This window comes from Pelodiscus sinensis, chromosome 11, assembly GCF_052426305.1.
Source record: "Pelodiscus sinensis isolate ZL-2025 chromosome 11, ASM5242630v1, whole genome shotgun sequence".
In the NCBI taxonomy this organism is placed as follows: domain Eukaryota; kingdom Metazoa; phylum Chordata; order Testudines; family Trionychidae; genus Pelodiscus; species Pelodiscus sinensis.
Genome location: NC_143062.1, coordinates 16,423,024 through 16,445,425, shown reverse-complemented (window position 1 = coordinate 16,445,425; position 22,402 = coordinate 16,423,024). Strand labels below are relative to the sequence as shown.

At 53.3% G+C, this 22,402-nt stretch overlaps 1 protein-coding gene across 20 annotated transcripts in view; it reads right to left on the bottom strand.

Annotated features, from left to right (window-relative positions):
- Positions 1–22,402, bottom strand: part of NRXN2 (neurexin 2) — a 332,982-nt gene that overhangs the window by 239,560 nt on the left and 71,020 nt on the right. For 17 of the 20 annotated variants that reach the window (XM_089781141.1, XM_075939211.2, XM_075939215.2 and 14 more), the window contains one exon: positions 5,071–5,139. The exons of the other annotated variants lie outside the window; for them this stretch is intronic. In XM_089781141.1, the coding sequence (XP_089637267.1) occupies positions 5,071–5,139 (69 nt within the window). The remainder of the gene's footprint in view (positions 1–5,070; positions 5,140–22,402) is intronic. 20 annotated transcript variants of the gene reach the window in all.

Below are 22,402 nucleotides of genomic sequence, written 5' to 3'. Positions count from 1 at the left end.
AGCCCTGCCACAGAGATTCCTGCATCACGTGTCCCTTACCCTCCACTAGCCCCCCTCAAATTAACAGCACAAGATGGAAGTCACCCCACTTCCACAAGCAAAATCTACCTCCCCACGCAGCCAGCATCCTGCCCTGCTCCCCTCAGCGCCCCCTGCTGGGAGAGGCCAGGGCTGGAGCAACCAGGAGCTCTCCCCACTCCCAGTCAGCTTCTTCTCTGCTCCCTGTTGGTAAACAGCTGCATACAGTGGCATTGCAGCTGTGCGTGCTAGTGTCCGCACCCTGGCTGGTGGGTGTGGCTGTGTGTATTCTTATGCCATTCTTCTATTTGCATACACAACAGTGAGTCCCTTTCGCAGGGCTGTCTAGGCTGATGGTGAAGCTGTGCATACATGGACATCCCCCGGCGAGACAGCATGTAGGGTGCGGGCATGTTTCAGGGGCTGTGGGCTTGCTTTCTGCACTCTGGGCTGTGCCATTTGTATCTGCCACAGGGGTGTGTGGTCGGTCTGTGTGTTTGGAGCCCGAGTTGCGTCTATTTGTACAAGATGAGCTGAGCGTATGCACAGATTGAGTTGCGGGGGGGGGGGGTATATAGGCATACAGTGTGGTGAGTGTGTTTACGGCGTGGGGGGGCAGAGAAGTGTGTGGAGTGTGATGCACTGTGTCGTGTGTTTGTGTTGTGCTGTGCGAATGTGTGATGCTGTGCAGTTATGTGCTTTGGCGTTGCAGAATTTCAATCACTGCAACTAGCAATCCCAGCACCGTGCGTCTCCCTGCCAGCACTCCAGCTCCCCCAGCCACGGAAGGAGACAGATGGGAGGGAGTTTTCAAGTGTGCGGCAATTCAGATAAAGCATGAGGTGAGTGTCTGCAGGAGATCTCTTACACACACAACAGTCCTCCCCCGGGAACAGCCCGGCTCTTGTGTGTCTGTGCCGTCTGCTGTGCGCTTCATGTAGATGCACATTACTTGGCTTGTGCGTTTGTGCGTGCTGAGCTGCGTGTATCTGAGTGACGGCATTTTCGTATGCTCCATTGTGTTCATGTATACGAGTGAGAGGCTGTGCTGTTGGGCACGTTCCAGCATGTGTGTGTGAGAGAACACATGCATGTGCCCTGACACTGGTGTGGGATTATGTCCATTGCCTCTGCAGTAGGGTGTGTGCTGCTGCAGCTGCACCAGGACCCAGTGGCATGAGGGGATAAGTGCAGTGCATAGTTGCAGCTGTAGGACTGGCTGGCTGCAGCTGAGCCTTTACAGCGACATGTGGTGCTACAGTTTTGCAGCTGGGCAGTTGCAGGGATGGGTGGATGCAATCGTGCAGTCAGCCCTGCATGTGCTGCTACAGCGGTGCCAGGAACATGTATTGCAGCTGCAGGAGCCCGCTGCAGGCAGGGTTCAGGAACAATTTGTACAGTGGGGGCCCTGAGAGCCACTGGACCCAAATGTAAACCCTACATGTGCTGGAAACCCCTGCAGCAACAACCGTGGTTCCAGTACCTGCGGGTGCAGGCCTGCTGCCATTGCTCCTTGGCAGCATCCAGGTGTATGGGCACAGCCAAATCACATGCATGTTTCATTGTCATGGCAGTGTCCTGTGGGCATTTGGGTGACTGGACAGCGTGGTTAGAAGGGCCCTGCAAACTTCAGCTGTTGCCACAGCCATGAAACAGCACATCCCTCCTCCAGCCGGAGATGCCCAGGGAGTCATGGTCACTCACTGGAGCCCTGCAGGGCTGAGCCCACCAACAGATACTCACCACAGCACATACACCTGTGCACACGTGTCCCTGTGCACAGACACACACGCCCAGTCTCTGGATACACCTCATGCTTGTCATGCGTATAGACACATACACGCAGTCTCTAGATATGCCTGTGCACAGATGAACAAAGGTGCTCTGAGTCTACTCAGAGATCCATACATTTTGCCACACACCTTACCAATAGCTTCGTCAAAGGATGTCTCCACCCTGCCTTTCCTGCATGCTGTTTCATTCCAGTCAAATCTGCACAGGCAGGAAGACACCACTTGGGGTTACCCCATACCTGCCTCCCAGAGAGGCGAGCCAGCAGCAGAGGCAGCCCAGGGCACAGCTCGGGCAACGACACATAACAGGACAAATGGAAAGAGGTGAGGCGACAGACCTCCTCCCCAACACAGCACGGATTCAGCACGCAACACTGCCGCCACTTCCATCATCGCTGACTCCTTGCTCCCTGGATATTACGTGGACAGAATGAGCAGAAGGTGCACCCCATACTGGGAATTCGGGGACTGACTACAACTGCCTGAGAGACCACACGGCACTGTCCCTTTCCTGGCCTCAGTTTCCTCATCTGGAAGTGGGAGAGAAAAACATATCCACAGTCTGAACAGCCAGGACTCAGCTCCGACTGCATGTCTGATCAGCACCTGAGGCGATGGGGGTACCAATGTGAGGTGAGTTCTGTGCACCCCCTCTCATGCCAATTGCTGAATTTCAGCATTGGGTAAGCAATTTCTGTATACGGAGCTACTGGAACCCACTCCAGAATTAGCTGCATCTATCACAAGGCCATGTTTTCCTATTTATACAGCCCCCCAGACTTCACCCCAGAGGCAGCTGCATGCAGGGCAGTGTCATCTGTCAGCCTGTCCCGTCCCACAATAGCCATTTTCCTTCCAGAATCTCCTGATTAAAATCAATCAGAGCCTTTTGTATATTAATGGCCTCTCGTTTGTATTGAATGCATCATTAATGTTAACGATCCCCGGGAGCCCCCCTCCCCTTACCCGGGCGGGACGTATTAATTGCTCACGTCCTAATTAAATATTGAGGCTGAGAGTTGGCTCTCTCCAAACAGGCCAGGGGGGGAGACTGATTGCAATGCAGGGACTGGCACCAAGTGCCACCAAATAGCATCCACAGCTACACAACCACAATCACACACCCACATAATCACAGTCCCACATACAATCACAGAAACCTAGAACTACACAACTGGAATCCACAAACACATGATCACTATCGTATAAACACGATCACATATACAGTCATACAGCACACAGTTACACGATGCACACACAGTACCTCACAACAGCCATGTGCACAATCTCCCACAGAGAGACAATCCCACAGACATGTATCAGCAAGGCAATGCTAGTCACAGACTGTCACACACACAAACATCCACAACCATAGTCAAGCTAGAGATAAAAGCATACATTCACAATCACAGCCACAGGCAGAAAGGCACAGACACAATATCACACTGGAGATAACTACATGATGCTCTCACATTCAAGAAAACAATCTCCCACATGCACATGTTGTCATGCACACACATTATCAAACTTGAGGCAGAATCACTTGCATGTATCAGTGACACACACACTATCACACTCACATATTGGCACAGTCACATTCACTGTCGCACAATCACAGCAACACATGTGTACACAGTCTCACCGCCCAAAAGACTCCCAACTACCCCTCACAAGGAAGGACTCAGTCTTTGGCTCCCCGTCACCATGATTCCTGAATCACCATGACATCCCCCCAGATACTACATGAGAGAGACACCCCACAAACCAGGCCAAAAAGATGAAGGACAAAGTACCCACCAATCAAGAGAATGAGCTTTAAGGGGGGTTGCGCTGGGAGCCAAGAGTCCTGGGTTTTACTCCCAGCTGAGGGAGGGCAGTGGTGTCGAGTGGTGAGAGACTAGAAGTCAGGACTCCTGGGTTTTCTCCCCAGCTCTAAGTATATCTCCCAAGACCGGGCTCACCACACATCTTCCAATGCTCAGCCCAGAAATACGTGACTGCGGGCAGCAGGGCCAGGGAGATGGAACAGAGCCGGTTCAGCATGTGCTTCATGCTCCCTGGAGCGAGACTAAGATGATGTCCCTGCAACAAAGCAGGGGGAAGCAGGAAGGCACGAACACTCAGAGTCTGCTCAGCTCTGGCATGTAGCCACCAGGAGTTAGGGTGAGCCAGCTTGTTGGAGAATCCCTGAATAAACAGGCCCCATACTTCACCCCAGAGCTGGGCCACAAATCCCTGTATAAACAGACCCTATGCCCCACCCTAGAGCCAGCTGCATCTTAGCACTGGGTGAGGGATCTCTCTATGAACAGCTGCCTCTAATCCATTGGGTGCCAGCAGTAGAGGGTCTTGACCTGGATATGGCAGAGGTCAACAGCACAAGGGCACGGAGAGGGGAAGTGCACAGCTAGTCAGTGGAAAAGCTGGGGACAGAACCCAGGCGCGCTGCCACTCAACACCACATTCCCATCCCCCCAACTAACCACTAGACCCCGCTCCCTTCCCAGAGCCAAGAATAAAACCCAGGAGTCTTGGCTGCCAATCACCACTAATTTAACTGCTAAACAATTCGGCCTCCTCTTAAACAATGCAAACAGGGATCCCTCACCCAGAGCTGAGATGGAGCTGCCTCTGAGATGGGGCACACCCAATATTTGTCATCCCCATATAAATGGGAGAACTGGTAGAAGCATTCTGCTCTTGGAGGCAATGCTAGGAGTGGGGAAGGTAATGCTGACCCCAGAATGGTGCTAGGGGACGCTGTATTGCTGGAAGGGTCTTCCTTTCACATGAGACATAAACCAAGGACCTGACTGTTCTGGGTCATTAAATATCCTCTAGCACTTTTCCCATGAGTCCTGCTGCAACCCGTAGCTTCCTGACTATATCCCAGCCCAGAGAAACCGGCCTCCCTAAAATTCCCTCCTGCACTTTCTGTCAGATACAAAATTTCCCCCATACAGTTCCTGTGCTAAACTAGCCTGCAGTGCTGCTTTTAACTAGCCCCTACCCCAGAGGTAGCTGCAGCATCAGCCAAGGTATCTCAGCATCAGCCAAGGTATCTTTCCATGAATAACCTTTGTGCCCCATCCCAGAGGTGGCTGCATTAGATGAGCAGTCTCTGTATAAACAGCACCCAGGCCCCACGAGGGATGGCAGCATCTCAGCCTCAGGAGAGGGGAACACTTGACTGCAGAGGAGCATGAGAGGGGCTCATGGGGAGCTGTCTCCCTGCGGGGGAAGAGGGGATTGCACTGACCTTTTGATGTGTGCTGCACCTCACTGGCTCCTCTCCCTTCCCCCCCTTCCGAGTACAGAATGGACCCTACTGGAAAAGCAGAACCACAGGATTAGGGAGAGGCACTAACGATCCTTCTACCAGCTGCTGATACCCCCATTACCACACTGCAGCTGCTGAGACACCCTCCCCAGTCACCACTGAATCCCACACACTACCATGGGGTTGGGGAAATGTCACTCGGTGTGTTATTGAGGGTCTCTCCTAAGCACTGGAGGCTGGTTTATTCTCATAGGCTATGTCTACACTGGCGGGTTGTTGCGCCAGTAGTATGCAAATGAGGCTAAGCGTGGAATATCACCGAGCCTCATTTGCTTATCTAATGAGCCACCATTTTTGCAGAAGAGGTTCTTGCACCAGAAGGAGCTGTCTACACTGCTCCTTCTTGTGCAAGAAAAACCCTCTTGCACAATGCCGCTACGCTGATTATTTTCAGAAATAACGGCATTGTGCAAGAGGGTTTTCTTGCGCAAGAAGGGACAGTGTAGACAGCTCCTTCTGGCACAAGAGCCTCTTCCGCAAAAATGGCAGCTCATTAGATATGCAAATGAGGCTCGGCAATATTCCATGCTTAGCCTCATTTGCATACCTCTGGCACAACAACCCACCAGTGTAGACGTAGCCATAGGCTACGTCTACACTGGCATGATTTTGCACAAATACTTTTAACGCAAGAGTTTTTGTGTTAAAGTATTTGCGCAAGAGAGCGTCTACACTGGCATGTGCCTTTGTGCAAGAGATGTGCTTTTGCGCAAAAGCATCCGTGCCAGTGTAGACGCTCTCTTGCTCAAGAAAACCCCGATGGCCATTTTAGCCATCGGGCTTTCTTGCGCAAGAAATTAACATTGGCTCTCTATACTGGCTTCTTGCACAAGAACAGTTGCGCAAAAGGGCTTATCCCTGAGCGGGAGCGTCAGAGTATTTGCGCAAGAAGCACTGATTTCACACATTAGAACGTCAGTGTTCTTGCGTAAGTACTCGCAGCCAGTGTAGACAGGTGGCAAGATTTTGCGCAAAAACTTGCCAATGTAGACACAGCCATAGAGTGTGGTAAATTAGGGGGCCCACTCACCAGACTGGGTATCTCCCTTCCCTCCCAAGAGTTTCAGGATTTCAGTCCCACAGAACAGCTCTAATCAGAACTTTCATGGATCTCCGGTAACCCACCCACCACCTCACCCCAGTTCATCACCCCACTCCCTTAAAGGACCAACCTGCCCTGTGATGGAGCTGTTCTGAGGTGGAAGAGATACCTGGAGGCTCACGAGCTGGAGCAGGGGCTAGCAATTGCAGGGCAGAGCCCTCTCTGGTTGCCCCTTTGCACTTGACAAACAAATGGAGGGAAGGGACAATTAGACCGCACTTATATCCCATTCGCCTCTCCCTGAGACCCCCAGGCAGGAAATGAGTCTCAAGGCCTGGGATCTAAGAGGCACTGATCCCTCATCCCACCTGCCACCCCCATCCAAACTTTGGGGCACTCTGCTGCACCCAGTGACACTTCCAGTAACGTTGGGCAATTGTGTAATCCCCAAGCTATCACCCCATTAGTCCTGCTCGGAGAGCAGGGTGGGTGGAGTGTCAATCCTTTGGTGGAGGTTGGAACACACCCTCCTACACCTCCGTGAAGGGAGATCCTGTATGAACAGCCCCCACATCTTACCCCAGCGGTGGCTGCATCTCTACACAGGGTGAGAGACCCCAGTATAAAGGGCTTGCACATCCTACCCTGTGTTCCCTCTAAGCTGCTGGGCAGCACAGCTTCTCAGGTAATCAATCAGCCCCACTCAGTCAGTCAGCTCCCTGCACTGAGTCTTGAGCCTCCGACTGGGCAGGGCTGATTAATCACCTGTGAAGCTGGGCTGCCCCACAGCTCAGAGGGAATGCTGACCCCACCCCAGCAAGGGCTGTATCTTAGCACCAGACCAAGGCTAATGGAGTCAGACAGGTGTCTCCACTGCTTCCTAACCCTCTTCCGAACAGAGGCCTGTAATGCAGCAGCCTCAACCTCGGGGCTCATGCTGGCCAGTTCCACAGTGTCTTGGCCCCTTCAGGCTGGGAAGTGGGGCAGCAGCAGCCTGAGGCAGAAGTGCTGAACCAGCACAAGGCAGAATGGGGGTCAGTGAGATCCAGCAAGCACCAGCAAGTTCAGTATGACAGAGAGCAAGTGGGATAGGGGGGTCAGCGTGAGACAGAATGAGCAGGAAAGGTCAGTGTGGCTGCGAGCGGGGGAGTTCAGGGACGGGAGGGAGACAGAGGGAGCGAGCAGAAGGATTCAGGGAGATTGGGAAGATAGAAGGCATGAGTGGGGAGGTTACGACTGCGGATGACTGAGGGCGCAGTCAAGGGAAGGGTGGGGGGTGGTGTTTCTGAGAGATGAGGGAGACAGAGCAGGGGGGTTTGGGAAGATGAGGGAGACAGGGTGCGAGAAGGGGGCTTGGGGAGATGAGGGTGTGGGGGGTGTTTCTGAGAGATGAGAGGGAGGGAGTGAGGGGGAGTTCAGAGAGATGAGAGGATGTGAGTGGTGGGTTTGGGGACATGGAGACAAATTGTGTGAGCGGGGGGGCCGGTGTTTCCATGAGATGAGGGAGACAGGTAATGAGTAAGAAGGAATGAGGTAGAGGAAAGGAAGAATCAGAAAGATTGAGAGAACAGAGAGAATGAACAAATGCATCAAGAACTGGAAAGAAAAAGTAAATGAAAAAATAAGGAAGAAAGAACTATGCCAAAAACCGAAGGGATACACTGAAAGGAGGAAGAAGGAAGGAGTGCAGTGAGGAACAAAGAAGGAATGTGAGAGAATCCACAAAAATGAACAAATGCACGAATGAATGAATCAGAAGAGGGAGGCCAAAGTCAGAAGTGTCTGAGTCTGTGCGGGCAGGCATCTGCCCTCCGGCAGGAAGGCAAATGGCAGAGGCGGTTGCAGCAAAGGGAGAGCAGGAGGGGGAGGAAATCGGGGGCGGAGAGCTGTTCTGAGTAGCTCTGCGGGTCGGACTACTAAAGTAGTCCTGAAGAATAAGGATCATGCTTTGCTGGCCCTCGAATGTGACCCTCCTCACCCTGCTGGGATCCCCAACCCCTCCCTCATGGGGAGCGAGGAGACCTCCCTCAGCCCCACTCATCTGCTGAGACCTGCCCAACTCGCTCCACTGGCAGCAGGGCTTAATGCGGGCGGTAGATCTGGGCAGAGTAACCAAGCACAGTGACTGAAGAAGAATCCAGGAATTAGGGATGTTAAATATCAGATAATTGAATAGTCGATTCACCTCATGAATTCTTATCAGTTAGTCAACTATTCTATAGTCCCCAGGGACGGGGCCAGCAGCCTGTGCGCTTGGGCCCCACTCCCAAGGAGCCCTCTGACACTTGTTCAGGCTCTGAGCTCCTGGACCTGGTGCGAGCTGGAACTGAGCCGGGCTACCTCCCCACTCAGCTTCCAATACACTTTAAATGCAGAGCCGCAGCGGGGGTAGGTTCCGGACCCATCGCAAGCCAGCACTGAGCTGGGCTGCTGGACAGTCTGCTAAAAAATGTACTGGTGGGGCCTGGGGGTGGGTGGGAAATGTGTGTAGTTTATAGCATTAACCTATATGCTTTTTGAGGGGTTGATGTGATAGATTCCCCAGTGTAATTCAGGAGTAACCGCGCTGGGTTGTCCCAAGTCAGAACCAATGCAAGAGGAGGCTTCAGCTTTAGGACTGCCGAGGAGAGGCTGGGGTCTGTGCTGTGGTGCTGGGTACTCCCCCGTCCCATTTCCCACAGTGGGGAAGCAGGTATAGGGGGTGGGGAAAGCGGTTGTGCAGGAGCAGGGAGAAGGAGGATCACACACCAATGCAAAAAGGAACAGGGGTGTTATCTGACTGCCCCACACCCATTCTGAGGGCAGTGAGGGAGAGTAGCTGGGAGAAGTGGGGCAGAGAGATGTCCCTTGCTTGGAGGAGTCGCAGCACTGTGGGATACGGATCACGGCATTGGGAAACACTGGAGGGACACTCCTTTTCCAAAACTATTCACCCATGAACTCAGCCACCCCACAGACCTCCACAGTACCAGCTAACTACCCCTCACCCTCTCATCATCCTCCAGACACAAGCTTCCCTGCCTCACCATCCCCCTGGATTATACCACCACCCAGCCAGAAATGCCCCCTGTAACATCCCCCCAATAGAAAACCCCTCCAACACCCCCCTGGATTACACCATCACCCCCAGCCAGAAATGCCCCTTGTAACATCCCCCCAGTAGAAAATCCCTCCAACACCCCCCTGGATTACACCATCACCCCCAGCCAGAAATGCCCCCTGTAACATCCCCCCAATAGAAAATCCCTCCAACACCCCCCTGGATTACACCATCACCCCCAGCCAGAAATGCCCCCTGTAACATCCCCCCAACAGAAAATCCCTCCAACACCCCCCTGGATTACACCATCACCCCCAGCCAGAAATGCCCCCTGTAACATCCCCCCAACAGAAAACCCCTCCAACACCCCCCAGATTACACCAACACCCCCAGCCAGAAACTCCCACTATAGCATTCCCCTGAAATTACAGCATCTCCCCCCGGCCAGAAACCCCATCATCATTCTGGGATTGCAACACCCCCCTGACCAGACACATGCCCCCATGCCATGCATAACAGCCCTGGTGGTCAGACCAAAGGTCCATCTAGCCCAGTCTCCTGTCTGCCAACAGTGGCCAACACCAAATGCTTCAGAAGGAATAAACAGAACATGACAATCATCAAGTGCTCTGTCCCTGGCATCCAGTTCCAGGTTCTAGCCATCAGAGACTTAGGGACACCCTAGGCATGGGCTTGCATCCCAGACTATCTTGGCTAATAGCCATTGAGGGACCCATCCCCATGAGTTTATCAAATTCTTTTTTGAACCATGTTATAGCATTGGCCTTTATAACATCCCCTGGCACAGAGTTCCACAGGCTGCCTGTGCACTTTGTGTAGCAGCACTGCCTTGTGTTTGTTTTAAACCTGCTGCCTAATACAGAGAATCCCTACACCATCCCTCTGGCCAGAGACACTATTCCTTGGGGAATTATTCTATGTCCCATCCAGAGACCTGCCCACACAATCCCGCTAGCCACAGACACCATCTCCCTGAGATAACTCGATAAGGCCAACCCCCGCCAGATACATACACTATGCCTATTTCTCCCCCTCCCCAGGTTCCTTCCTGCCCCTACATCCCTACATCCTTCTCCTCCAAGCCAGAAGCACCTCCTACCATCTCCCCCTCCCTGGATACTGCACCCAAGTTAGACTCCCCCCATTAGGACCTGTGGACCTGGGACCAAAGCCCTGAATGCCCTTTTCACCCTGCTCTGGTGACCCTACCTGGCAAGTATGGAGGGAGGGTATGAAGCCACCACACATTGCTGGTAGGGATATAAAATCCTATTTAACCAGTAATCCGGATAAACAGGAGTCCAGGCAGGGGACCAGTGCAGCCCAGCTAAAGCAGTTCCCAGTCCACATAGCTGATGGCTCCTGGCCGCGCAGGGCTGCTGGACTCCCACTCCTGGTCCCTACACAGGGCTGCTGGGCTCCTGCTCCCAGTCCCCATGCAAGGCTGCTGGGCTCCCAGCCCCACATGACGCTGGCGCAGAGATCTGCTCCCGTTAAGGGTGATGCTTACTGGGAAACCGGTTACCCGGTTACCTGTTCACATCTCTAATTCCTGGGGTGTCAGGTGAGTGTTATTGGGGGCTAGGGAAGGGGTGCATGTCAGGTATTAGAATAGGGAGATGGTGGGGCCCTGTCAACAGGGAACCCCGGGGTGGGAGAGGGAGCAACACTGAGTGTGATAGGGGGCTGTCCCACACCACATGTATGATCAGAGGAGGGTTAGTGGTAGGGGGCTGAGCAGGATCCAAACAATGGACCCCTCCCCCTCCGTTTTTCTTGTGTTGGGACATCCTCAGACTCCCAAGAGGAATGTGTTCTCCTGCCATAGTGCCCCAAATTGAATATGTGTGGGGGGCAGGGGGAAGGTAACCACTCTGTCAACCCCACACCCTCTGTGCCTCTGTGCACAGGCAGCACCCACCCCAGGACAGCCCATCCCCACTCTGAGCTACAGGATTCTACAGCCAGGTCCCAAAGTGCTTCACCTGTGCTGTGTGACTGATCAGTGGTGGCTGGGCCTAGTCTTTTAATCCCTCTCCCTGCCCAGGCTGTTTACTAAGCTTCAAAAAAAGACTTTTGTTTTATCTATAGGCTCCTAGAGCTAGGCAAGAACCCAGGATCCTGGATCCAGGCACCCACTATCTAACCTTGCAACCCTGCTCCTGCCCCAAGCTGGGATAAACCCAGGAAACCGCCCCACGTCAGAACTCTCATCTTGACAGGGTTTTACCAGCTGCCCCCGCTGAAGTCAGAAATGTAAAAGCAAGACAAAGAGGTCACACATGGTGGGGAGGAGGAGGGGCACAGTGCCAAGTTCCTGAGCTGCATTACCAACAAGAAGGGGGAAACTGCCTGGACTGCCCCCTCGACAGCCTTCTATTCTGTGCTGGGGAGCCAGAGCTACAGCTCACACCCTTCATGCACATACAAAGCCCTGGAAGCGAATGCAGCTTGGGACAGCCTTCTCCCCCTTGTGTGCCAGTGCGAGGAGCCGTGCTCCTGACACACACACAGACGCCATCACTTCTCCGTTTGCGAGTCTGTTCTGTCAGGACACGTGCCCCCTTGGGTCTGACTGAGGGGCGGTACAGCCGGAACGCACCCTGTCTCCCGTGTGCCACCTGGATGCACAGGCCAAGCTCTGTCTGAATGGGAGGATCCATATCACAGACACGCACATGCAGGGTTCATAGAGCACCACAATACACACAGACCTGCTCTCATGTCTGTACCGCTGCGACCTACTCTTGTGTCTCAGGGCAAGGATCCATAGCTCCTCAACACACAGGCCCTCGTGTGAGCACAGGTCAGGCCATGGGAACACACACACCCCCTTATATCTAACAAAGGTCCATAGCATCAGATCAGACACATGGCCTTATGAACTCCAGCGAAAGCCTGTACCGCTAAGACACACGTACACCCGGGCTGGCTGATGGAGGGACAAAGGGAGCAAGTGTCCCAGGGCCTGGAGATACAAAAGCGTCTGGAGCTCCTGGCCGCTGCCGCTGATACTGCAGCAACAGCAGCAGCTGGAGCCCTGGACCCTTTAAATCTCTGCTGGAGTGCCCGGTGACATGCTCCAGACAGCACTGAGGGATTGAGGGTGAGCGCGGTGCTCTCCAGGGGCTCTGAATGCTGCCTCACCTCAGCCCCACCCCTTCTGCCTGAGGCCCTTCCAGGGGCGCAGAGCAGGACCCCACCGCCTGTTGGCCCCGCTGCATACACCCGTATGTATGAGTGTGAGAGGAGATAACTGGGACACTCGTGCACATCCTCAGGCCTCACTGCACCAGTCTGTGACACCAGGTCATGTCTCAGTGTGAGGATCCATACAGCCAGGGCACACATGCACACGCATCTCATGGCAAGGGTCTTTATTGCTTACACTTGCACGTCCCCTATTGTTTATGCACGAGAGGCTGTAGTGCCAGGACACACACATGCCTTCATGTCTGACTGGGAGCTTAGGTCCTGCCTCGCCCCTTCCAGGCAGCATGCCAGTACCCTGGTATCTCAGTGTGAGAATCTGCAACCAGGACCTGTGTGTCTTACTGCAGGGACCAGTACCACTGGGGGACACAGACAGGGCCCCATGTTCTGGGTGGTTCCTCAGGACGTCCCATTGTGGGGGAGTTGGTTGTGTGGCCCATTGCTTGCATCCTGCTTAGCTCCCTACTGCTAACCCTCCCCTAATCATACCTCTGTCAGGAGGCATCCCCCCATGGGGCCATCTTACCCCCAAAAGCTCCCCCATCCCTCTGTCAACAGGACTCTGCAGTCTTCCCCTGCTAACAGCTGATGTGTGCCCCTTCCCCTGCCCTGATAACACCCAGCCTGACACCCACACTTCCCAGACCGGGTCCCTGGGGCAGCATGACGTGGACACTCAGGACAGGAGGTCCAGATCCCACAGAGGTGAGCACGAGGGAGCACACCAGGAGCTTGGGGGCATCTCTGGCTGAGGTGAGAGGGTTACAGAGAGAGATAGCCATGGGGGGGGGTGTCTTTTTTTGAGGGAATGCAGCTGTGGGAGATTCAGCGGATGCAGGGATAGTCAGCTATCCCTGTGGGTGGGGAAGTGGCAATGGGGGATGTCTCTGGAATGTGGGATTAGGTAGGGGATACCTATGAGGTGTCTCTGGATGGGGAGTAGGGAGATTTTCAGAGGAGTGAGAGAGCCATAGGAGGTGCTCTAGATTGGGGTAGGGAGATATGCGGGGAGGAGGAGATAGCATTGGGAGGGGTCTCTGGATGGAGGTTGTCCAGAGTGGAGAGGTTGTTGGGATGTCTGGATGTGGGGTGAGGGGGCTACGCCATGGGGGCTGTCTCTGGTTATGGAGGGCTACCCCAAAGGGAGGTGTCTCCAGATGTGGATTACTGAGGGGCAGATGGTCGTGAGGGGTTGTCTCCAAATGGAAGTAAGTGGTTATCCCGAGAGTGAGGGAGATGGCTGTGGGGTTCTCTTTGGATCAATAGGCGCTCTCCTTGAATCCTGTCTGAGGGGGCAGCCGTGTTAGTCTGTATCAATAAAAACAACGAGGAGTCCTGTGGTACCTGAGAGACTAACAGATTTATTGGGCATAAGCTCTTGTGGGCAAAAACCACTTTGTCAGATGCATCTGATGAAGAGGTTTTTGCCCACAAAAGCTTATGCCCAAAGAAATGTTAGTTTTTAAGGTGCCACAGGACTCCTCGTTGTTCATGAATACAGTGTGCACTTGTGGTCACCCCATTTCAAACAAAAGATATTAGCACTGAGAAAAGTACAGAGAAAGGCAACAAAAATGATTGGGGGGTGGAACAGCTTCTGTAGGAGGAGAGATTAAAAAGACTGGTGTGGAGAAAATTATTTACTCCTTTCATAACCCTACCCCTACCTAACAGAGGAACCCAGAGATAGCAGGTTTAAAACAAGCACAAGGCAGCACTACTTTACACAATGCAGAGTCCACTGGTGCCAGGGGATGCTGGGAAGGCCAAAACTATAACAGGGTTCAAAAATGAATTTGATTCATCATGGAGGACAGGGCCCTCAATGGCTATTAGCCAGGATGGAAAGGGATTCAATTCTGTACTTGGGGTGTCTCTTAAGTCTCCAGCTGCCTGAAGCTGAGACAGGACAACAGGGGACGGATCACTCGATGATTGCCCTGTTCTGTTCATTAGCCCTGTAACATCAGAAGACAGGCTGTTGGGCTAGATCAGTGATCACCAACCAGTAGATTGGGATCTACCGGTAGATCTTGGAGCCTCTGACAGGTGACTCGTCTGGCCAAGAGGCTGTCAAGTGCTGGCACTTCAACTGCCCCTCCCCCTACTTCTGTGCACCTCCTGCCCTTTGCCTTGGAGCTGCCTCCCCCCACAAGCCTCCTGTTTGCTGGGCAGGGCAGGGGAGGGAGAAGAGGGATGCTGATGTCAAGGTGCTCCCCTCCCATCCTGTATCCTATTTCCACAGAGCAGAGCGGTGGGCACAACAGGACTTGGGATGGAGTTTTCTGGCTGCTTTTGGAAATGGTGCAGGGCCAGGGCAGGGGTGAGCCTGTTTTAGCCCCACTGCACCACCACCCAGGAGCCACCTGAGGTACGCAGCGCCCAGTCAGAGCCCACATCCCAAAAGCCTACTCCAGTTATGAACCCCCTCCCCATACCCCAAACCCCTGAGCACCCCTGCATCCAAACACTCACCCAGAGCCTGCACCTAGAACCCCCTCTGACATCCCAACTGCCTGCCCCAAGCTCAGCTCAGAGCCCCTCTCACACTTCAAATCCCTTAATCCAAGACCAGGGCCTGTATCCCAACCTGCTGCCCCTGCCTGGTGAAGGTGAGAGAAGATGGGGGAGGGAGGATGGAGTGAGCAGGGGCAGGGCCTCGGAGAAGGGGCACAGAGGAGGCGGGACAAGGGTATCTGGGACTGAGGCGACTCTTGGATTGCACTTAAATTAAAAAAGTGATCTCATGCTTAAAAAGGTTGGAAACCAGTGGGCTAGATGGATATTGTCTGAGCCAGTATGTCTGTTCTTATGATGTTGGGAGCTAGTTATCTGGTGAGGGAGATGGCCAGGAGGAGTCTTTGAAAGGGGGAGGGAATGGGCTCTCCAGGAGTGGGAGATGACAATGGGTGATTGCGACAAAGTGACAATTTTGTGTAATATTTTATGACTCCTGTATGTGCCTCAGTTTTCCTTATATGTTGAATTGTTACCCAATGGGGAGAAAAGGGATTAAGATTGTCTCAGGGTAAACTTGGGCTTTGTCTTCCCTACACAACTTCTAGTCACACAGCTCTGTGAACACAGCCATGTCTAAAGTCAGGCAGTGTAGCTGCTGTTGTGTGCCCACAAATACTTCCACTCCAAGGAGGGGCGTTCACGTTGTCAGCAGCAGAGTACTCCTGCCAACCACACACTATTCACCTGGCATCTGCATGGCAAAACTTTTGTCTTTCAGTGGGGGAGGTTAGCATCTCTGAATGACAAAAGTTTTGTTGTTCAATTGCCGGTGTAGACTTGGCCTAAGAGACACAGGACAAGTGTCTGGGTGGAATGAACTGAGCCCTCCAAGAACCGCCTGTAACTAACCCAGGTCAACAAGGGGCCAGAGAGCCCAAGCCAGCTCCAGGGACTCAGGCAGCCACGCTCTCAGCAAGGAAGCTGAGCCCAGACCCCAGCTGCCGAACAGAGGATTGGGAGGGGCGCTGGGGGAGAAGCGTGGGCTGCGGGAGGAAGCTGGCAGCTCCCACCTGGGAACCACTGAAGCCGGAAGACAGACCGAGCCTGACCGCAGGTCCAGCTCTGGGCTGAGCAGAATGGACTGTGCGTTAGCCGTCAGCTCTCACTGTAAGCCACGGGCTGCCTCTGCTGGCGCCAGGTGACTAATAAACCGGCTGCCCTGGGGATGCTGCTCGAGGGTCACTGGAAATGCCGGCTGAGGAGCATCAGTGCCTGAGGGTGGACGAGGCTCTGCCAGGAGTCTGTCTCAGCTGAACTCACTGGGAGAAGCAAAAGGACTGGACCCCAGAGGGAGAGTCTGAGCAGGTGGGAAGGCTGCGTGGCCTGCCCTGGAGGAAGGGTGAGAGCCCCAGGGTTTGGCACTTCCTCCAGAAGACTGTTCCAAAGCTGGAGCTGGAGCCCTAAGCCGGTGGATTCGTGACAACAGTGTGTCTGGCTGCGAGGGTGGGGGTATCTGAGAGGGGAGAGATGGCCATAGGGGTGTCTCTGGATTGGGGGAGGAGGTTACTTGGGCAGGAAAAGGTGGTCACGGGTGGTGTCTAGGCATGGAGGAAGGGCACTATCTGGGGGTAACTTTCATAGGCGCTACACTAGCGCTCCGTTAGTTCGAATTTAATTCGAACTAACGGAGCGCTTAGTTCTAACTAGGTAATCCTCATTCCACGAGGATTAAGCCTAGTTCGAATTTACTAGTTCGAATTAAGGGCTGTGTAAACCCTTAATTCGAACTAGTGGGAGGCTAGCCCTCCCCAGGTTTCCCTGGTGGCCACTCTGGCCAACAGCAGGGAAACTCGTCTGCCCCCCCTCCCGGCCCCGGACCCCTTAAAGGGGCATGGGCTGGCTACGGTGCCCGTGCCAGATGCAAGCCTGCCAGCACCCAGTCAGCAGACCCTGCACCTGGCATGGCTCGAGCCACCCACCCGATGCCCCCCAGCCCTCCCCCTCTTCCCGGGACCAGGCTGGCAGCTCCCGGGAGCTTGCCCAAGACCGCAAGAGGCGGGCACCCACCTGGGCTAGTGCAGACATCGTGGACCTCGTCCACGATCTCCGCACTAGGCACAGGAAAGTGGCCAACTAGGGCAGGAGAGCGGCCAGCCTGGCCACCCAGGAGCAGGTTTGCATGAAAATCAAGGGGGTCCACTGAGACCCCGACCCTAAGCCCTGAGCTTAGAACGGCCGTCCTGGTCAGACCAAAGGTCCATCTAGCCCAGTAGCCTGTCTGCCGACAGCGGCCAACTCTACAGACCCTGGAGGGGATGGACTGAAGACAGTGACCAAGCCATTTGTCTCGTGCCATCCCTTTCCAGCCTTCCACAAACCTTGGGCAGGGACACCACTCCTACCCCCTGGCTAATACCACTCCATGGACCCAGCCTCCATGACTTGATCTCACTTCCCTTTAAACTCTGTTCTAGTTGTAGCCTTCACAGCCTCCTGCAGCAAGGAGTTCCACAGGTTGACTCTTTGCTTTGTGAAGAACAACTTTCTGTTACTAGTTTGAAGCCTGCTACCCATTCCTTTCCTTTGGTGTCCTCTAGTCCTTCTTTATGGGAACTCATGAAGAACTTTTCTGTATGCACCCTCTCCACCCAACTCCTGCTTTGAGAGACCTCTATCCTGTCCCCTCTCCGTCTCCTCTTTTCTAAGCTGAAAAGTCCCAGTTTCTTTAGCCTCTCTTCATATGGGACCTGTTCCCAACCCCTGATCATTTTAGTTGCCCTCCCCTCCCCCAGCCTCTCTCTTCCCCTCTCCCACCTCCTTTTCCCAGTCTCCCCCAGTTTTGTTCAATAAAGACAGATTCCATTTTTGAACACAATTGTCCTTTATTTTGTACATCAAGAAAAGGGGCTAGGGAAGGGTAAGTGGAAGGAGGTGAGGGAGGAATGGGGCACGAGCCCCCAATGGGAAGGACTGGGCTGGCTCTGAGGGCTTCTGGGGGTGGAAGCTCTCCTACAGCCCCCCAATTGCTCCCTCTCCCCAGATGGCAGCCTGTGGCAAGTGCAGCCAGGCTGATGGCCGAGTGGTGTGATGTGCCCAGTGTGGGTACTCCGGGCACTCCAAGCCAGGACTGCTTTGCAAGCAGGGCACCCCTGAGAACTGTCTGTCCGGGGTGGGGGTCGGGACCCTTTAAGCGCAGCCCACAGCTAGCCTGAGACAGCATCTCCACGCTCTAAGTCCTCCTCTGATGCCCTGCCGGCACTGCTTCCAGCCATCCTTAAGCCCGGTTCAGGGTCCACTTAATGTGGACATGCTAGTTTGAATTAGCAAAACGCTCATTCGAACTAGTTTTTAGTTCTAGACACGTTAGTTCGAATTAGCTTAGTTCGAATTAACTAATTCGAACTCAGTTAGTTCAAATTAGCGCTGTAATGTAGACGTACCCTGGGTGGGGGAGGGCAGGTGGCAATATAGGGTTTCTCTGGTTGAGCAGGTATCAGAGAAGGGGAAAGGTGGGGAAGATGGCCATGGGGGCATCTCTGGTTGTGGGGAGCAGTTATCTGTGAGGGGAGAAGAGAGGTGGCTGAGGGCCACATCTGTGAGGGAGAGGGATGCAGCCATTGGACAGGTCTCTGAATGGCTTTGGGGGGAAGGAACCATCAATGCAGGGAACGGGTTTAGGAAGGCAGCTGGCTGGAGGCGGGAAGAGATAGGCAGAGTGTGTTTGTGCCTGGCAAGAGGCATAATCCCAAGATGAGGGGATGGGCATAGGGGTGTCTCTTGCTCAGATTCATAGACTATCGTGATCTTCTTCTAGTCTGACCTTTAGCACATTCCAGGCCACAGGGCCTCACCCACCCACTCCGGTGATAGACCCCTGGCCGAGCTTCTGAAATCCTCAGATCACCATTTAAAGACTTCACAGAATAGACATTGCACCATTTACTCTAATTTAAACCTATAAAAGACCCATGCGCACAGTGCAGAGAAAGGTAGACACCCCCCGCCCCAGCGCAACCCAGCTCTCTGCCAATCTAACCTGAGGGAATATTCTTTCCTGAGCCCAAATACGGTGATCAATTAGACCCTTAGCATGCAGACAAGATCCACCAAACAGATACCTGGGAAAGAATTTTCGGAAGTAACCCAGAGCCCTCCCATCTAGCATCCCATCTCTGCCATTGGGGATATACTTGCTACTGGCCACACTAGGGATGTAATAGTGTAGTCAGTTAACTGATAAGCAAAGGCTTATCGGTTAATGGTATAGACTACACACATTCTATGCCTCCCCCTTGCCAGTAAATTTTTCAGCAGGTGGCCAACAGCCTGGCTCAGTCCTGGCTCATGCCGAGTCTGGGACCTACCCACGCTGCAGCTCTGCATTTAAAGCTGTGTCTACATTGGTGCGATCTTGCGCAAGAACACTGACGTTCTAATGTATGAAATCAGTGTTTCTTGTACAAGAACTATGATGCTCCCGCTCAGGAATAAGCCCTCTTGCACAACTGTTCTTGCGCAAGAGGCCAGTGTAGACAGGCAACATGAATTTCTTGCACAAGAAAGCCCGATGGCTAAAATGGCCATTGGAGCTTTCTTGCGCAAGAGAGCGTCTACACTGGCACAGATGCTCTTGCACAAAAGCACATTTCTTGTGCAAAGGCACATGCCAGTGTATGCTCTCTTCTGGAAGAACTTTTGCACAAGAACTCTTCCGCAAAAGAGTTCTTGCGCAAAATCATGCCAGTGTAGACGTAGCCAAAGTGTATTAGGAGCAAGGCAGGCGGACAGCCTGGCTCAGTTCTGACTCATGCCAGGTCTGGGAGCTCAATCCCTCTCCCTGGACAGGGGTTGCTGCCTCTGTATCAGAGGCAGCAGCGTGGGGCAGCAGGCATCTGGTCCACGAGGGGAGCTGTTCTTTAAACTGGCTCCCTTCACGGAGCAGCTCCCACTTGGCACCCCACGCTGCTGCCTCTGATACAAAGGCAGCAGTGCAGATCTGGCAGGGGGCTCCTCAGAAGTGAGGCCAGAGCGCACTGGCTGCCAGCCCCACCCTCGGGAACTATAGAATAGTCAAGTAACCAATAAAAATTCATGAGGTTAATCAACTATTCAATTAACTGATATTTAACATCCTTGGGCCACACACCATTCTAGGCAGTCTCATCATATCATCCCCTCTATAACTTATCCAGCTCAATCCTGAAGCCAGTTAGGTTTTTGCCTCTACTGCACTGGGAGGCTGTTCCAGAACTTCAGTCCTCTAATAGCTAGAGACCTTCAACTAATTTCAAGCCTAAACTTGTAGGTGGCCAGTTTATAGCCATTTGTTCTTGTGTTCACATTGGCACAACTTAAATATCTCCTCTCCCTTCCTGGTATTTATCCTTCTAAGGCAGTGGTCTCCAACTGTTTTATACCCAAGATCACTTTTTAAATGTCAGAACAAGCCAAGATCTACCGCCCCATCCTTCCCCCAAAACCCCACCCCTTCCTTGAAGCCCTGCCCTCTCGATTCTCCTCCTCCCCATCACTTGCTATCCCCAGACCTTATACACTCTACACTGCCGCTTTTTTTTTTTTTTCAATTCTTCTGTAGGAAGAGGTTTTTCCAACATTTGGCCTGTCTAGATTGGACCAAATGTCAGAAAAACCCCTTATTTTTGAAGCCCCCTTATTCCTCATGGAACGGGGAATACAGGGGTTACTGAAAGAGCATGTTTGCTCTTCCACTAAACTAAGCGGAAGAACAAACACATCCCTAGATACAGAAGAGTTTTTCCAGGATATCTCTGGAATCCTGGAAAAATTCCTGCAGTCTAGCCGTACCCTCACTGGGTTGAGACAGGATGTGTGGGCTCTGGGGTGGGAATGAGGGATTTGGGTGTGGGAAGGGGTGAGAGGTACAAGCACTGGGAGGAAATCTGGATGCAGGAGGAGGTGGAGAAGGGGATGCTGGCTCGGGGGTTCTAGGCTGGGGAGTGTTGGGGTCAGATGGAGGGTTGGGGTACTAAGCAAGCCACAGGCTTGTGGACGTGAGGGTGCAGGAATTTGGAGGGGCTCAGGGCAGGGGAGTCCAGTGTATGATAGGCTCAGATCTAGGGTCTGGGGGGTGCATGTTATGATGCTGTGGGTAGATGGGGGGTTTGTTAGCCAGGCTTCATTTTTAAATAAAATACTGTGTCAAACACAAAAAGTTTCTGCATTGTCTTTATTTATGAGAAGGGCAGGGAACCTCGTTTGAGTCAAGGGTCACGGACCCACAGAAAAGTCAGTTGGGGGCCACACAAGTGAGATGCAAAAAAAAATAACTCCCCAAGAACCCAAAATAATTCTTCAAAACCCCCACAAGCCTCGCTAATGTGGCCCCAACTATGCTGGTAGGAGCAGGGGACATGGTAGTGGGGAAGGGTGCTGGGACAGGGTGCCAGTGGGGGGCAGAGGAGAGGGGACACGGTGTTGGGGGGACAGGGTGTTGCTGGGGGCAGGGGACAGGGAGTCCCCCGCACCCACCTCCTCCTGGGATTCCTCCCCCCCGCAGAGGAGGGAAACCCCAGCACGCACCTCCTCCGGGGCCGACTCCCCCCTCCCGCAAAGGAGGGAAGCCCCGGCGCGCACATTCTCTGGTGACTCCCCCCCGCAAGTTCCTGGCACGCCACAGACCTGGGGCAGGGGAGCAGCCAGTGCATTTCCAGAACCCCCGGCAGTGGCATGCAGCTGCAGGACTTCTGTTCACCACACAGGAAGCTGGCACTACCTCCATTGTCGCTGGAGATAGGTAGTGGGGCTTCTTGGGGATGGGGGAAAAAAGAAGGGGGCCCCTGAACACCTCATGATCAACTGGTCGAGCCCTCACGATCGATCACAATCGATGGGTTGGTGACCACGGCTCTAAGGCCTGATCTACATTAAAGGAGTGTGCTTATAGGGTCAGCTTAAGACACACAACTCCAGCTATGTCAATTAGCTACATTAATTAGAAGTCAATGTATCTTAAATTGTATTTTCACACCATCTACACAGCAGGAGGTATTCCCGTCGGCTTCCCTTACTCCTCATGATGAACAGGACTATCGGCACTGACGGGGGAGGCCCCTCAGTTCGAATTAGCGGGTCTTCACAAGACTCGCTAATTCAAACCCCAGAAGATCAACTGCAGCAGCATTGATCTTCCATGTAGTGTAGAAATGGCCTAAGGTATTTAGAGAGCAATTGTTTTCCTGGTATTTGTCCCTCTAAAGGTATTTATAGAGCACTTGAATCTCCCCTCGGCCTTCTTTTGGTTAGACTAAACAAGCCAAGCTCTTCTCCTCTTGTAAGGTAGGTTTTCCATTCCTCAGATCATCCTTGTAGCCCTCCTCTGCACCTGTTCCAGTTTTAATTCATCTTTCTTATATATGCAGAGCCAGAAGTGTACGCAGTACACCTGATGAGATCTCTAGTGCTCTGTATAATGGTACCAACTAGGACTGTCAAGA